Consider the following 17,071-nt stretch of genomic DNA (forward strand, 5'->3'; position numbering starts at 1 on the left):
GAGTCTGTATTTGGAACCAGTAGTTTACCTTTCACCTGTACCCCAGCTCCTCGTTAGAAATTTCTCTCCTGTTGACGTGTGGTATTAAATGGCATTGGACTGCATTGTAGCTGTTATTTCATACATTCATACTGTCTGCTTTTCAGCACTTTTGAACGATACCTATTTATACTAAAATACTATGTTATTCTCATGCGCTGTCTTTCTCTTACACGCACGTGTGCACACACACTCACACACACACACACGAATCTACACCTGGATCTGCAGCATAATGCCCTGTGGTCACTCATGAGCTCTTTGAGTGGATGCCCTCTGGAAACCTGATGAACTGTTTCTCACAGTGCTAGGCACAGAGGACTCAATGACCCCTTATGTCATTAAGATGGTCATAAGTAACCCTCCTTTGTATCACAAGTAACCTGGTAAGTAAGAAAAGCCATACATCTAGAATGAAAATTTCATTCATCCTGGAAATAATGGAGGAAAATGAGATAATAAAGTTTTGCCTCTTTCCCTCCTCTAGGTAAGGGTAGCCCCTAGAAGCAGGCAGAGTTACATCCTTAAGAAATAGTTTATGAGAGACCCTTCGTAGCACTCTAAGGTAAGTATGATAATATAACCATGAATAAAAAAAGCAGAGTAAATCAATATGTCAAATGCAGGGGGATGATGCCACCCACTGTGAATGAGTTTTTCTCTTTCAGGTACCCACTCTAGTTGGAAGCAGAGATTTAGGAAAGATCCTATGAGTTGCCCCTACAATGCACATCTCAAAGACATTGTTAGGAGTAAGAGCCTTTGGTCCATTATAGCAGACCAAACAGGTGTGCCATGGAAGAAGAGGCCCCAGACCCAGTGGATGGGCCAGCCTTTAAGTACCTGTGTAAGAAGAAGGGACAATGACAACATTATATTTTTTCTAACCTTTCTTGGATTATTTGTTCTGTCAACAAAGGGGAGACAACTCCTTAGTGAGGATCTCCCAGATGACTGCCTCTTCTGTTGATCTGTCTTGCCGCCAGATTTGCTATCCTGAACCTGGTTCAGGGCAAGCATTCCTGTATATGATTCCTAAATTTGCAGAAGCTGGTCCCTCAAAACACCTTCAGGATGCAACTAATAGCTCTGTCCTTGGAGGTCCCAAGTTTCTTCTAACTCACGCCTGTGTCAAGCACTGTGTCTGAGGCCCCAGTCCCTTTCTCCTTGTCCATCTTCACTGTCGTACTTGCTTCTTAAGACTTTTTTCCACTCAGTAATCTGTTGCACTTTTTATTTTTTGTAAATCTACTGTCAAAACTTTACAATAGAATAAATAAGTCACTTGGCTTTTGTTGACCTTGGTCACTCCTTGTCTATCATACCGAAGATGATGGTGAATTTTGTTGAGGAACACAACACTATTCTCTTCCATGCTTGTGCAGTACAGCTGGGTTGTTTTCTCACCTTCATGATCACGGAGCGTTTCCTTCTAGCCTCCATGGCCTATGACGGCTAAGTGGTCATCTGCAATCTCCTGCGTTATTCAACTCTGATGTCAAGAAGAGTCTGCATCCAGCTGGTAGCAATCCCATACACATACAGCTTCCTGGTTGCCCTCTTCCACACCATCATCACCTTCCCTCTGACTTACTGCGGCCCCAACGTGATTAACCATTTCACTGTGATGACCTCCCTCCCTTAGCACTGTCCTGCTCAGACACACATGAAGGAAATTCTGAGTTTTGCCTTTGCTGGCATTGATATGATCTGTTCCTCTTCCATTGTCCTCACCTCCTACATCTTTATCATTGTGGCCATCCTACAGATCTGCTCTACCCAGGGGTGATGCAAGGCCATTTCTACCACGGCTCCCACATGGTGGCTGCTACTATCATCTGATCTTTATGTACCTACAACTCAAATCAAACCATTCCTCATGCACAGAACAAGTGGTTTCTGTGTTTTACACAGTGGTGATCTCTGTGTTGAACCTTTTCCACAGTCTTGAAAACAAGGCATACAAAGGTACCTCAAAGAAAACATTGGATCAGTGATTTTCAACGTCTGTGCTGCAGCACACTGGTGTGCCACAAGAAGGTCATAGGGGTGGTGTGAAATATTTTAAAAATAATTAAATAAATTAATTTTTTAAGGGAATGTACTTTATTTTTATTTATTTGTTTATTTTTTGTTGTTTTTGCAGTTTTTGGCTGGGGCCAGGTTTGAACCCACCAGCTCTAGTATATGGGGCCAATGCCCTACTCCTTGAGCCACAGGCACCACCCTAAATAAATTACTTTCAAAAGAAATTCAAAGCACAGTAATTATATTCTTTTTTGTTTTAATTTTTTTTTATCAACATAATTTCAGTGGGCTGCAGAAGTTTAAATATAGGTTCGAGTGTGCCGCGAGATAAGAAAGGTTGGAAAACACTATACTAACATTAAGTATACTTTAGGACTTGCTCCAGGTGGCTTGGTTCATCTCTCAGAACAGTGGTCCCTCTGTTAAAGTATCAGAATCAGTGTCATTCAATCTTCAAGTATATTTAAATAAATATTTGTGTTCGTCACTCTTTAGTCTGTGATCTCTATGATCTTTTTGTACCTGGATATAGAACTTCATTTCCTTTAGGTATATATATGAAAGAGGGATTGCTGAGTTATATGGTAATTCTATTTTTAATTTCTTTAGGAGCCTCTATACTGTTTTCCATAATGGCTTCACCAATCTACAGTCCTACCAACAAAGTATAAGTGTTCCCTTTACTCCAGACCCTAGTCAACACTTACCTTTTGTATTTTTGACAATACTATCATAAGGGGTATGAGATGATATTTAATAGTAGTTTTGATTTGCATTTCCATAATAATTTGTGATTCTGAGCATTTTCATACAGCTATTGGATATTTTTGTGTCACATTTGGAGAAATAGCTACTATTATCCTTTGCTCTAATCTTTGCTAAATGAAACGAAAATGGCTTATTTTTAAAGAAACAATCATTTGAAGTAAAAGATATGAAGGAATCAAAAGTCGACTTAAATTATGTCCATCAATGCCCACATACAAAGAAATTGAAAAGAATTAAGTTGCTTAAAATATTGTAATAAAATAACTCAATTTTAATTGTTCCATTTTTAAATTTTAAAATGAAGAATACTTTTTTGCTAATTACTTTAAAAGTAGTTATTAACCCATTACTTAAGACTCAATAAACAGACCACTAATATAATAACAATGTTAATAGTTAAGTGTAAAACCCATCATTTGTGATAAACCAACCCTGTGCTAGAAAATGTGCCATGCTGTTTATATTTACAGTTTTATTAATCCTCAGAGTTAGTCCAGGAGATGAAAATGCTTACTCCTTCTCCAAAGGGGGAAACTGAGATACAGAAATTTACTCATGGTAACAGCTCTTCACTGGAAAAGCCAAACATTATTAGCCAAGGTTTTTGAAGACTTTATTTTTGCAGGGAGAATGGGAACTGAAGATCCCATTCTTGGCAAGGGAAAATACCCCAGAAAAAAGGAAAAACAGAGAATTAAGCTGAGCAAGAAGGAATAAAAACAGTTTAGCTCATTCACTTTTAAACCAGCAGCTAAATTACCTATCTGAGAAGTTCCTGCTTTTACTAGATGCCTGGCCAGTGAGGGATACAGATTGCAAATACTCTGGCTGGGTCTGTGAACACTCTGAAGAATAATGGCCAAAGAAGGAAGCTACGTTCAAGCCCTGGGAAGGAACTTTAACCAGGCCATCCCCTGCTCAGTCAACAGTCAAAGTAAATATCCATTGTGGGGATTTGTATTATGACCAGGGCAGAGATCATGGGAACAGTCCTGAAATATGGGCAGGAGAGCTTGTACCCCCTTATCATAGAGAAAGATGCCTCTAGGTGGACATCAGAGGAAAATTCTCTTCCACTGACTCTTCAGAGGAGCCTGATGCCATCGTGTCTGCTGCATAGAACTAGAAGGGATTAACCTCCCCCAAGGAATCTATGTGTGTGACCACAGACAGGAAGCTTCCCCCACACAAGGCTCAGGTTTTGGATTTCTCAAGGCTGCTCAAACCCTTAAAGTTAATGATTATAGATAGAATAACAACTATCATGCTTACTCAGAGGAACTGTTGATGTTTTTATTCCCTTCTTTAGCTTAGCTTCTGGGATAAATGAGAAAATAGCCTTCAATAAAAGCTGAGTGGAACAAATACTTAGGGCCACTTGCTGGAACCCCACAAGCTAGCAGTAGTCCTCTATGTTCCCACCATTGAAAACTCTTCTGCGTGTCCTTTTTATCTCTCACTACTTTTGACTTTATTTTTCTTCAGTAGATAGCCACCAGTTCCACAGAACTTAAAAGACCTTGCCCCTGGGGTGGGACTCTGGCACATTTCTAAACCTTGTACTTATATAGAAGTGGCTGTGAATTATTATGGTGTGAAGTGGCTTTAGTGATCTAAATCCATACAGAATCCATGTTAATAAATATTCAGTGCTCAGGTAACTCTGCTAGTACTATCCTTCCCAGGTGGTGGTGAACAATTTCAATATAACCCAAATTCTCAAAACCACACAGAGTTTATAAAAAACTGCTATTTCTCAATACTGTTTCTCAATTATTGATGAAAATGTTCTGGCTAAGAAGTATTAAGGTCTCCCTCTGCTCTTTACAATGCAACAAATCAAAATCTACCAAATGGCTTTTATATGGAAAGCACTGGTAATGAAACAGTGCAGGAGACACGTGCTGAGTGGGTTTGAGCACTGAAGTGAAGGAATGGCTCTGTCATTTACCAGCACTTTGACTTTAAATAAGATGCAATCCCTGTCCAGTGATTTTTAAGTTATTTAATAACCAAAACCAACTTTTCTATAATTCTCTTCAGTGCGCTTTTTACCTCCTGATTTCTTAAGCTGTAGATCAATGGGTTTAACATGGGGATCACAACCACATAAAACACTGAAGCGAATTTATCTAAGTTGAGAGAATGGCTTGACTTGGGCTGCAGGTACATAAAAATGACTGTTCCGTAAAACATTGTGATGGAGGTCAGGTGGGAAGCACAGGTGGAAAATGCTTTCCGTCTTCCTTCAGCAGAGTGAATCCTCAGGATGGTGAAGAAGATGAAGACATAGGAAACTAACACGATCACTAGAGAACAAAGGGTATTGAACCCGGCAATGATTAACAACATCAGTTCCTTGATGTGAGTGTCAGAGCAGGCCAGAGCAACCAAAGGCACATCATCACAGTAGAAGTGGTTGACCATGTTGGAGTCACAAAAAGACAAGCGAAATGTCCCCACTGTCTGTACAAGACCCACAGTGAATCCATAAACATATGTGCTAGCAATCATTCTAATACAGAGTTTCCTGGGCATGAGGATGACATAAAGTAAAGGATTACAGATGGCAACATAGCGATCATAGGCCATGATTGAGAGCAAATACAATTCACAAACTACAAATGTGATGAAGCAGCATAACTGAATGGCACAGGCATGAAACATTATGCTTTTAACTTCACGCAGAAAATTCATCAACATGTTTGGGGTGACAGATGAAGTGAAGGAAAAATCAACAAAAGCCAGATGGCTGAGGAAAAAATACATGGGTGTGTGAAGCTGAGGACTGACTTGGATTAGCACAATCAGACTGATATTACCCATGACACTGGCGAGGTAAACGACCAGGAAGACACCAAAGAGAATGGCTTGAACCTCTGCATTTTCTGTGAGCCCCAGGAGGATAAACTCAGACACTGCTGAATGATTACCTTCAGACATGGAGGAGGTAGACAGGTTCTCTACGGTAGAATGCTCCAGAGCATGCGTTCTTGTTCCCTTGGCAGTGATCAAGCAGATGTTAGAAGATGGCTTGGACCCACCATGCACTCATGTTGAAATCATTCAAAGGGGCATCATATGTTATTTTTACTTCAGAATAAAGTAATTCCTCCAGTGTAGAAATTCCAAAACAGGCAATTCTGTGGATATTTGTGAAGATAAAAAGAAGATATTTTAAAGTTTAACCTAATTGGATGATCTATGTCCTATTTATCTTTAGTAATAGAAAGTAAAAATTGAGTTATTTAAACATAGATAAAAAGCTTTTTAAAAAAATTAATGACTTGCTTGAAACCAAATTATACAAATTCTTCTGGAAAATTTTAATGAACAGAAAATAACAAATTAAAAAAATGAGTTTAGATGCAGAAAGGTCCTAAACAACATTTTGGTATTATGCCAAGCAGTCAGGATTATTTTCATTGTTTTTCTTTTTTTGTAGCAATGCTTCTCTTTTATTCCTTCAATTGTTATGAAGTTTTTGTGAATGAAAGAGAAAAGAATATGCTTAGAAATGTAAACAGCCTTATTTTTTTGAAATTTGCATACAGAATTAAAGTACATTAAATGATTCAGAAAATACATTTGCCATGTACCATCGAACATCCAAAATCAAATCAGGAGGAGAAGAATATTTTAAGATCCCCATGTGGAGACACAAATTGGGTGCTGGATAACTGAAGGGCAGCAGCATTCAATGATCTTCACTTGAGCAGAAGAAATGTAAGTTTGGTTTTTTAATTCACTTTTCTCTCTTAAATTATCTCTACTACAGCCTTCAGGCTGTCAGTATCTTCTTCATTTTCAGATAGGGAAACTGATGCTGAGAGCATAAGCCCTTTTCATGCTTCATAACTAGCATAGTGTGAAGCAGGATAACTCACTAACTAGTCCTTATTCCCTAACCTGTTTGTAGTTGAGGCAAACGACCTTTCAGAGAAGCCAGAGTTTTCCTACCAGCCAGAGATCAAGGCGACTTTGAAGAGGTGATCCATGAGTCTGTCCTTGCCAAGAGCTTAGGGCAGTGTCCATCTCATACTAAGTGCCAAATAAATCCATATTAGCCTATGATTGATAGGGTCAACATTGTTTAGACTGAGGCTTCCTCTGAGGAAGCCTGCATGTCATCCCATCATACTTATGACTTAGAAGCTTAATCTTTTTTTTTAAACAATATTTTGAAGTATTTTTCCACTGTCTCACTGACTTGTGATCTCTAATCCTTAGCTCTGCTGGCTCTGATTCTTTTTAGTATTAAATACTTACATTGCTATGGTGAAACGAAAGCTGTACACATTTTGCTCTGATATTATCAAACTTTCAACATCGTCAATGATTTTTTTTCTTAATATTATTCTTGACTCCTCCTTGAAAATCTGCTTTTCTCCAAACCAATTTTAGGCTAAATATGAAATTATCTATATTTGAAATCTGGCAGGTAAGATGAGGCATTACTGATATTTTGAGCAATTGTTCCATATTTATCATTACATCTTGCATTTGTGGAAACTCCCCTGATGCTTTGAGGCTTATACACTTAGATGCTTTGTTACTTATATATTTCCAGGTCAGTCTTCATTCATTGAAATCTTTGGTGACAAGATCACTCTACTCTTCTTGTACCAAATTGGCACCACCCCCCACGCACACCACACATTTAATATGTGGCTTCTCAGACTCTTGACATTTGAAACCAGCACATTCCACTTGTACTTTCACTCCCATGGCTCCATGCTGAATATTGTTTTACCTGGAAATTTATCAAAGACTCAATATCCAAAATTGAAACATTATCTTATGATCACAACCTTCTGCACTCTCCTTTCCACCTCAGTATGACACTACAGCTTTTCATTTATTCACACATCCCACATTTCCCTATTCTTTAAACCCCACTAATTACTCCTTATTTATTTTGTCACCTTCTTTATGTAGGTATCTCCATATGTCTTAGACTCTGTGATTTATTACTAGAGCTTCTCTTTTCAACATCCAGAATTTTCTTGTCCTGTTTCCTTTTAGGTATACCAGAATCTGGGTGTTTTGAAATGGGCTCTTGGCAGTTGAATATGAATTGAAAACAACATCTACTCAAAAGTGACCTATTACACACTTAATTTCATTCAAGATCAACTGGTCGTTTACTGGACCTATTCTTTCCTGAACCAAGAGTCTGTCTTCCTGTCTTTATGTAAATATTGTAAAACCTTTGCTTTTCCTCATATTCTTTCATATCACCCCCACCACTTACTCTAAGCAGATGCTACACTTTCTGAAAATGGAAGAGCACTTAAGATAATGAAATGAAAAATTTCTCAATTTCGCGATTTCTGATTGCCAGTTGCATTAAAACTTCCTGCTTCCACATCTGTCTTTTCTACATTTTTGCTGGGAGGATGGATGGGGGGGTGTCCTGCTTCTAATACCTACACTTGTACTTTGGCTCCCCTACTTTTTTCCTCCCAAACTTCCCCATTTGCTAGTTTACTAAAATCTCTCCCATCAACCCTCTATTCCTGTACCTTGACCCCTTCACCTCTATTCTTTCCTTCATTCTTTCAATACCAGCCCTCTTGGAAAAGTACCCCATTTAGAGTGGCACCTGTGGCTCAAAGGAGTAGGGCTCCAGCCTCATATGCTGGAGGTGGCAGGTTCAAACCCAGCCCCAGCCAAAAAATGCCAAAAAAAAAAAGTGACCCATTTATAGTCCCATTTATATTTAGAACACCTATATCCTGATATATTTCCTCAGGTTTGTAATGCAATTAATTTTTCAATGTTCTACAACATCACCCTTCATTCAAAAATCAAACAAATATGTTTTTATTCGACTTCTCTTTAGCAGTAGACATTATGGATGTTAAGGTTCATCATGAGAACCATTTTTATTTTGGTTTTTAAGTCATCAGAATCTCTGATTTTCCCAGCTGTCTGTCCACTTTTACTTCCTTTAATGGTTCTGCTTCTTTTGTTTATGCTTTAAATAACACTATTACTTTAGAATTATTTTCCCAGGCAACTCATGCTATTTTTGAACATTCATATTCAGAACTATCATTTAATGCTGGAGGTACCATTGTCACTCATATGCTGTTGATGCAAAAGCGTAATTTTCTAGGCCATATTTCTTCTCTGTACTTCATATATACACGTATATGGTTGCTACACAGGAAACTTCATATATATACACATACGCATATATATATACACAAATATTTATACATATATATTTAAATATATCCCAGAGGTACCCAAATTTAACATATTCAAAAAGAATTCATCTATTAAAAAACACCCATATACCTTAGAGTGAATATTGAGAGCTTCTTTGTAATTATCAAGGTGAAACAGTGAAAGAAAAACATATCCCTCTAATGTCTACTTTATACCACTACATGCAACTAATTATTTAACCTATTTTTTTACAGGACTTTCTACTTCTACTACCCTCTATATTTTACTTTTTTAGGCTTCAAATTACAATTCTTTGCATTACTACGCTCTAATCACTGTCTTCACATCAGTTTTGTCACCCTCTCTGTGCATATGACATTTCGAGTGTATTTTATAACATGCAAAATTTAGCTTGTTGTTTCCCATTAGTCTCAAAATAGAGTCCAACTGTCTTAATATGCTTAATTAAACCTGTGATAAACAAGCCTTCTGTAGACAGATCTCATCCTTTGCTATATTCTTCGTTCTTCATGTTTTCTCCATGCACCTGTTTGGATCACACCATTGCTCTCTTAGATGAAACTATATGCAAACTATGGGTTTTGCATATAGTTTGGCCAGAATATTTCTCCCTTTATCTTCATCCTTCTAGTTGACCACTATCTTTCTGCTTATCCTTAAGACAGGAGGTAAAAGTTCACTTCCTTTTAGCGGTGTTTTTCTTAATTTTTTCTCCCAGTTGTTACATCCAACCATTTAGTCAACTGTTCATTTGTCTTTCAGGTACTTCCAATGTCAAATTCTTGGTAAGAAAATATAGTTCTATTTTTTTCCCCAATAGTATAGCCAGTCCAAATAAATTAGAATAATTAAACAAATGAATACAGTTTGCGCTATTCTAAACCCTATTTGACTACTTTGACTACCTTGATTTTTTTCTTAGGGTATATTGCTTTTGAGTAATCCTCAATAAAACAAACAACAAAAAAAATTATGTTGAGGCACACTCCGTGACTGCCAACAATAATTCACATTATTTTAATACTGAGAGAGTATCTTATATGATCTGCTCATCCCTCTAGAATACTGCCATTGGATTATGGCAGTTTAAACAATTATAAACCAGAAATGTGTCTATGTTTCATAAGCAATTATGTTAAAGGTGATCTTTGGGGAATTAATTTGTTTAAGAGGCAAAAACCTAAACAACTTGAAAGGCAGATGACTATGCTGAACCAAAGTATAATAAAGAATTAATAACTGATAAGAAGAACTCTTTCAACATACAGAAAAGTACTCAAAATGTTTAATCAACTTTGATTTACTTTTTATACGTTGGTATAGATTTTATTAAATTTATGAATCTTAGTAAGAGATCATGATATGCAATAGGTCAAAGTAAATTAACTTGTCATTGAACTCTGAGAAGCTAACAAGTAATGATTTGGATTGCACCAAAGACCAGCTCTCCATGTGAAACTCAATAATCTGTTGAACAGTATGCAAACAAATATTAAGCCATGGATTCTTTGTCAGTCTGGCGATACGTTTGGTTCAATCTCAGAAAATTGTTGTCTGAAACTTCTGTTCAAATAAAGTTATTTAAAATGAACTTTGTTTTGTTTCCTAAATCCTGTTGGAAAGCATTTAAAGATGTGAAAATCACATATAAATTAACAGGCCATCTCTTCAAACACACTAACAAGCTGTTCATTTGTATTCTACACATGCAAACAAGTCAGCGATAAGTAGAAAGATGTACAAATAGAATTATAGGTCAATTCTTCCCCCCCCAAAGAAAAGTCGGTAAAAAAGAAACTCAGTTATACTGAATGTGAATATTTCGCCCTACAATCAATGTTTTTCTGATTCTTGCAAATACTATTCTGCATAAAAGAATTGAACACCACTATGAAAAATCTTAAAGTTATGCAGAAGTCACTGTGTTGTTTTGACATTTTATGTCTAACTAATCTGTAATGATTATATTTAAAAAATTTACCCATATTTTTGAAATAAATTTGAGAAATCTTTTTTTTTCTCCAACTCCATGCTTAATGTTTCCCATTAGGTCTCCCTAATATTCTTTTTTTTTTTTAAATCAAATCATAGCTATGTACATTAATGTTATCATGGGGTACAATGTATTGGTTTTACATACAATTTGAAATATTTTCATCAAGCTTATTAACACAGCCTTCACAGCATTGTCTTAGTTATTGTGTTAAGACATTTATATTCTACATTTAGTAAATTTCACATGTACCCTTGTAAGATGTACCACAGGTGTGGTCCCACCAATTACCATCTCTCTACCCATCTTCCTCCCTCCCTTCTCCACCCTATCTCCTTTCCCCATATTCTTGGGCTATAATTGGGTTATACCATATGAAAGCTATAATGTGATTTCATAGTAGGGCTAAGCACATTGGATACTTTTTCTTCCATTCTTAAGATACTTAAGAAGAAGAAGATGTTCCAGCTCCATCCATGTAAACATGAAAGAGGTGAAGTCTCCATCTTTTTTAAGGCTGCATAATATTCCATGGTATACATATACCACAATTTATTAATCCATTTGTGGGCCTATGGGCACTTGGGCTTCTTCCATGACTTAGCAATTATGCTATATAGACATGGCTATGCATTTTCAAAATCTTTTAGTCAATTATTTTGGTAAGTTTTAAAAATTTCTTTCTATCTGTCAAAATCATAAAATGTAATTTGAGGATTTCTTCTTTTAAATTAAAAAATACAATTTGTCAAGTAATCACTATTTCTAATTGTTTAGCTATATTGCTATGCAAAATAAAACCCCTATACGTTAGTGGCCTAATACAATGTATTATCTCTTATAATTTGTTGGGCTATCTAGACAGTTCCCCATGTGGCAGCGGTTGGGGTAATGAGAACGCTGTAAGGTCCAAGATGATCTCAGTTGCATGGCTGACATTTGGAGAGGCTGCCCAGCTCAAATGGGTTGTTTCTATCCATGTCTACCAGGCTTCCCGCACCACAGGGGTTGGGTCTTAATACTAAACTTTCATCTGAAGTAAAAGAAGTAGCTTCCATAATCACCAAGGTCCAGCCACAGGAGTTGCGGAATACAGCATCTCTTTGGAGCATTCCATTATATATAGCAAGTTACAGGGAGATAGTTCCCAGGAGATGGAACTATATGTATGTGGGATGTGGACAAAGGAGTTCATTGTGAGCTATTAGTTGTAATATACAATAGCCACAATCTTCCTGAATCTTCTTCAGGATGGTTAAAGGAAGGATAACTTATTAGATCACCAATATCCAAAAGGAAGGATAACATATTAGATCACCAATATCCAAAAGTGGACATGGATTCTGAATTCAGAAGCATTTAGTCTCTAAACCTGATTTTGCAATATACAAACTCTCTATTCTTGAACAAGTAACCTATTCTCTTTATGACTCACTTATTTATAAAATTGGGAAAATGTCGCGCACACAAACTTACTATAATAACTTAACTTGACAAATATATATGTATATATGTGTATGTATATGTACATACACATATATACATGTGTGTATACATGTCTGTATATATATATATATGCATGACTTCATAAAGTTTAGATGCTTTATAATCTACTTAGTGGTATGAACCGACCTGCCATTTTCTTGCAACTAGAAAAATAATTTTTTTTCATTTTTATGCCGCAGTGTTTAATAATCTAACCAAGATAAAATCTTAGAATAATTACTTTCCGATTTTGACATTAAATGTTTATTATCCATATTTAATAATTTTCTTAGCCTTGGTTTCTCCACACAAACAAAAACAGAAAACAACTTAATTCCTCATAGCATACTTCCTCACAGAGATGTGAACTCTGCTTTTTCAAAAATTTTTCAAATGATGATCTTAAGCATCTTGTTCTTTCTCAAAACTCTATGCTCATTCACCATCTTGGTGGCATCTTGCTAATTGCACCTGGAGAACTGTGAGTGGAAAAGTCTCTAAATGCCTTTGTAACACATATGAGTCAAATGGTAGAAGAAAAAAAACCCACATTCAAAGTCAGTGGTTTCCTCTGTACATTTGTTTGAAGTTAAATAACAAGCCGTCCTGTTTGCTTTATTTCTTCTAGGTAAAAGACGCATTGCTCTTCTACAGGTTTACCACCACTTAGAAATATGTCCAGCACTTTTAAGAAGTCCTCAGTGTTATCAGAAGGCATATATATCCTATGCTTGGGTATGCAGCTGTAACCTATTCTAGAAAACTACCTATTTTGAAGCAGTCCTAGCGGAAAAGCAGATTGTGATAATATTCACTAATGCTGAAGATATCCATGTTGGGTGGTAATAATGCCTAAGTCTCTAAAAAACCCAATCAGCATCTCAGCACAGACCTTAAAGCAAAGCCAGGCCTTCTCAGAAAGAGATAAAATAGCTTTCTGTATTCTTCTGGACCCTAGTAAAAACTAAGTGCCAGATTAAAAAAAAATAACCCACTAATTAAATATTTAGCATAAACCATTTATCCTGTGCTAGATGTGATCCACCAACCCATAATGTTGGGATAACACAAGAACAATTCATTATAAATGGAAAGTCATTCATTTACAACCTGGTTAAATTGGGTCAAGATATCATTAACAAATTATATGAACAAGTGATTCTAGATTTTTATCTCACATGTTGTTGTTACATAGTCTTCTGTCAATTCTTGTTATGATTTCATGGGTTAAAGGTTCTGGTTGAGCATTTTAAAAGTTATATTTGTGCCTACTACAGTGAAGGGATGCCACATTATGTAGAAAAAAAATCAGAAATGGATTTGTGCCTCAGCACAGTTCCACTGAGAGGAGGCCTTGAAGGATTAAGGTGAAAGAAATTTTCACAATGGGTGGAACATTTGGTCTTCCACTTCTATAGAGAACAAGTGGGGCCTGAAAGAAAGGGTAGGTACTGCTTCGTGAACAATAATATATAATTCTAAACAGCTGGTTTGAGGACTGGGCATAACAATGCTGAATGAACAAGCATTCTGGGGAGCATGATTTTAGATGATGTGTACGAGTGGCAAAAACCACCAATTTCATTTTATAGCTATTAAAGAGTAATTACCAAAGAGGAGGTTTCCAGCAACGAAAGATTGGAGAACCCATCTCATGCATGGCAGTCACCTCCACTCATCTCTCGTCAATGCTATGGCTTTGACACTATGTAATCAAGGACACCATAAACAGAGGAAGAGCAGTGTCAGGAATGAAGCCTGGACAGCTGCCTAGACTTGACTCCAGTATTACGTGTCCAGCGGGTTAGAAGCAGAGACCTACGCTGAGTCTTGAATATGGTGTCATTTTATATATATAGACAGACACACACACATATATATTGCATCGAGGAAGCTTTGACATAGCCAGGACACATAATAAATGGTCCTGTCATGTAACTCAACTCATCACCAACAATCTTCTGACTTGACAGAAAATTCACATGGTATTTTGACTGCTCAGCTAAGTTACCAGCTCAGTAAAAAGAACTTGGCATACTGGAACACTATCTTCCTTAATGCACTGTAGGTTCCAAATCAATAGCAATATAGGTTACAGCACCTCCAACAGCACAGAATCATGTACCTGGAAACTGAGAAATGGGGGTAGGATTGTCCCTTTTCATCATTGTTAACCCCTGGCTCAATTTCTGAATTTGTGCTCCTGTTCCCATAATATTAGACTCTGCTGGATTCTAGGCTCCAAAATGGTGAATATTTCTATCAGGGTCACAGTTAGGGTTTTAACAAACAAGAATCTTTGGCTATCTCATGCCAGTGCACTGGCAGGCAAGGAATGAGGCAGAGTTCTGGCTGAAGTCATCAGCTCTAACTGACATGGGAAGCCAGGGCTGCTGAGGGACAGTGGGGAGGGCCAGTGGGGTCAGGAAGAGTGTAAAGACGGGAGCCCACAGGCCATGTGTTAAGAACATCTATGCTCAGTGATACCTTTTAAGGAGCAACTGCAAAACAACATAAGTTAACAAGGATAGGACAGTTAGTTCACCAGTTAGCATGTAGAATAACATTTGTGTCACCATCCAGAATCCATCAGTCCAGAAAAAGTGCTGGCTGATTGTCAGGGCCACCTAGAAGAGGTGCTGCTTGGATGGCTATATTTAAATATTCATTAGATCCGTAGAGGCATTGTGATGTGAAGGAGTAACCTAACTTTTAAGGTATTTTGAAACAAAGACCTCTCCACTAACCACCTTGCTATTCTTCCCCTCCTTTAGCTGCGGAAGTTTGCCTTATCTGGTATTTGTAACATCGTATGCAATAATAATAATTCATGTATCTTAAGATAACCTAATATATTCTCAATATCACAGTGAAATCAGATAAACTCGTGATTTAAAGGTGCGTTATTCATTTATCATCAACACAACTCATCGTGAAATCAATTCAACAAATAATATTGTTCTTTTAGAATTCAACAAATAAAAAGACTTTCATAAAATGCCTACTATGTGTAAACAAAAGCAATAAAAATAGCTATGTTCAAGGAAATGGGTATCAGAAAAACTAGCTCAGGAAGTCAGAGACTCCTTCACATACCGGCACTGTACTAGTGTACAAGCCTTGATTCAAGCGTTTCTGTAGTATCAACAAAATTGACCACTTATTACTACAATACATCTTCTAATAATTTTCTTCATAGCATTTTTTACCTCCTGATTCTGTAAGCTATAGATCAATGGGTTTAGCATGGGAATTACCACTGCATAGAATACTGAGGTAAATTTGTCTTTATCTAGTGAATGGTTTGACTTTGGTTGCAGGTACATAAAACTGAGGGTCCCATAATATATGGTAATCGAAAACACGTGGGAGGCGCAGGTAGAAAAAGCTTTGTGTCTTCCTTCCGCAGAGCGAATCCTGAGGATAGCAAAGACGATGTACACGTAGGAGATGAGGACAGTGATAAGCGAACAAAAAATATTGAGCCCAGCAATGATGAACAGCATCAACTCCTTGACACGCGTTTCGGAACAAGCCAGAGCAATCAAGGGAACGTCATCGCAGTAGAACTGGTTGACCACATTGGAGTCGCAGAAAGTCATGCGGAATGTGGCCACTGCTTGTACGAGTCCCACGGCGAGTCCGTAAACGTAGGAGCTGGTGACGATCTGAATGCAGAGGCTCCTGGGCATGAGCGCTGCATAGAGCAAAGGGTTGCAGATGGCAACGTACCGATCGTAGGCCATGACGGAGAGCATTGATAATTCCCAGACTGAAAACGTGATGAAACAACACACTTGAGTGGCACATGCATAAAACGGCACGCTTTTAATTTCACGCAGACAGTTCACGAGCGTGTTCGGGGTGATGGTGGAAGTACCATAAAAATCAACAAAAGCCAGGTGGCTGAGGAAAAAATACATAGGTGTGTGCAGCTGAGGGCTGACCTGGATTAGCACAATCAGACCCAGGTTTCCCGCCACGGTGACTAAGTAAATCAGTAGGAAGACACCAAAGAGGACGGCCTGAAGCGCTGCGTTGTCCGTGAGGCCTGAGAGGACGAATTCAGCTACCGCCGAGTGATTGTCTTTTGCCATGTGACGGATTCAGGATTCTTCTAAAACAGAAGTCCAGTACACCCTGCTGAATACTCTTGTCTCTGCAAGAAATAACCAATTAAAAGACAGCCATGGACATTATGCTTAGTACCCCTAATACATTTAATTGAGTGAAAATTCTGATAACTACTTCAAATTTTGCATAGATTTTACTCAGGTTTTCAGTGTAAAAGGATTGAGTTCAGACGAAAATTCCAAGATACAAAAATCCACAAATGTGTAAAAAGAATTTTCTTTAAAATAATAGAATTCATACAATAGTAAAATCTACGTTATTCTTTACTTTAAAAATATAAAAAGAAAGAATTTTCTTTAAAATACTATAATTCATAAAATAGTAAAATCTATGTTATTCTTTTCTTTAAAGTTTTCTTTAAAACTTCGCAATGCTAAGAAGGTGAGCGGTTTGACAGTATATATCAAAATCATTTTCTAAGTAGTA

The 17,071-nt window shown here is 37.3% G+C and overlaps 2 protein-coding genes across 2 annotated transcripts; both read right to left on the reverse strand.

Annotated features, from left to right (window-relative positions):
- Positions 1-4,836: 4,836 nt before the first annotated feature.
- LOC128566052 (olfactory receptor 5AL1) lies at positions 4,837-5,778 on the reverse strand. The gene has a single exon (XM_053562955.1). It carries the CDS (start codon positions 5,776-5,778, stop codon positions 4,837-4,839), a length of 942 nt encoding a protein of 313 aa, XP_053418930.1.
- A 9,876-nt stretch (positions 5,779-15,654) lies between these two features.
- LOC128564316 (olfactory receptor 5AL1-like) lies at positions 15,655-16,608 on the reverse strand. The gene has a single exon (XM_053559810.1). The coding sequence runs from the start codon at positions 16,606-16,608 to the stop codon at positions 15,655-15,657; it is 954 nt and encodes a 317-aa protein (XP_053415785.1).
- Positions 16,609-17,071: the final 463 nt, after the last annotated feature.

Source organism: Nycticebus coucang, chromosome 14 (assembly GCF_027406575.1).
Source record: "Nycticebus coucang isolate mNycCou1 chromosome 14, mNycCou1.pri, whole genome shotgun sequence".
Taxonomy (NCBI): Eukaryota; Metazoa; Chordata; class Mammalia; order Primates; family Lorisidae; genus Nycticebus; species Nycticebus coucang.

Bases quoted from the DNA above. Each gene is read 5' to 3' on its own strand.
- LOC128566052 (XM_053562955.1), bottom strand. From the start codon at position 5,778: ATGTCTGAAGGTAATCATTCAGCAGTGTCTGAGTTTATCCTCCTGGGG.
- LOC128564316 (XM_053559810.1), bottom strand. From the start codon at position 16,608: ATGGCAAAAGACAATCACTCGGCGGTAGCTGAATTCGTCCTCTCAGGC.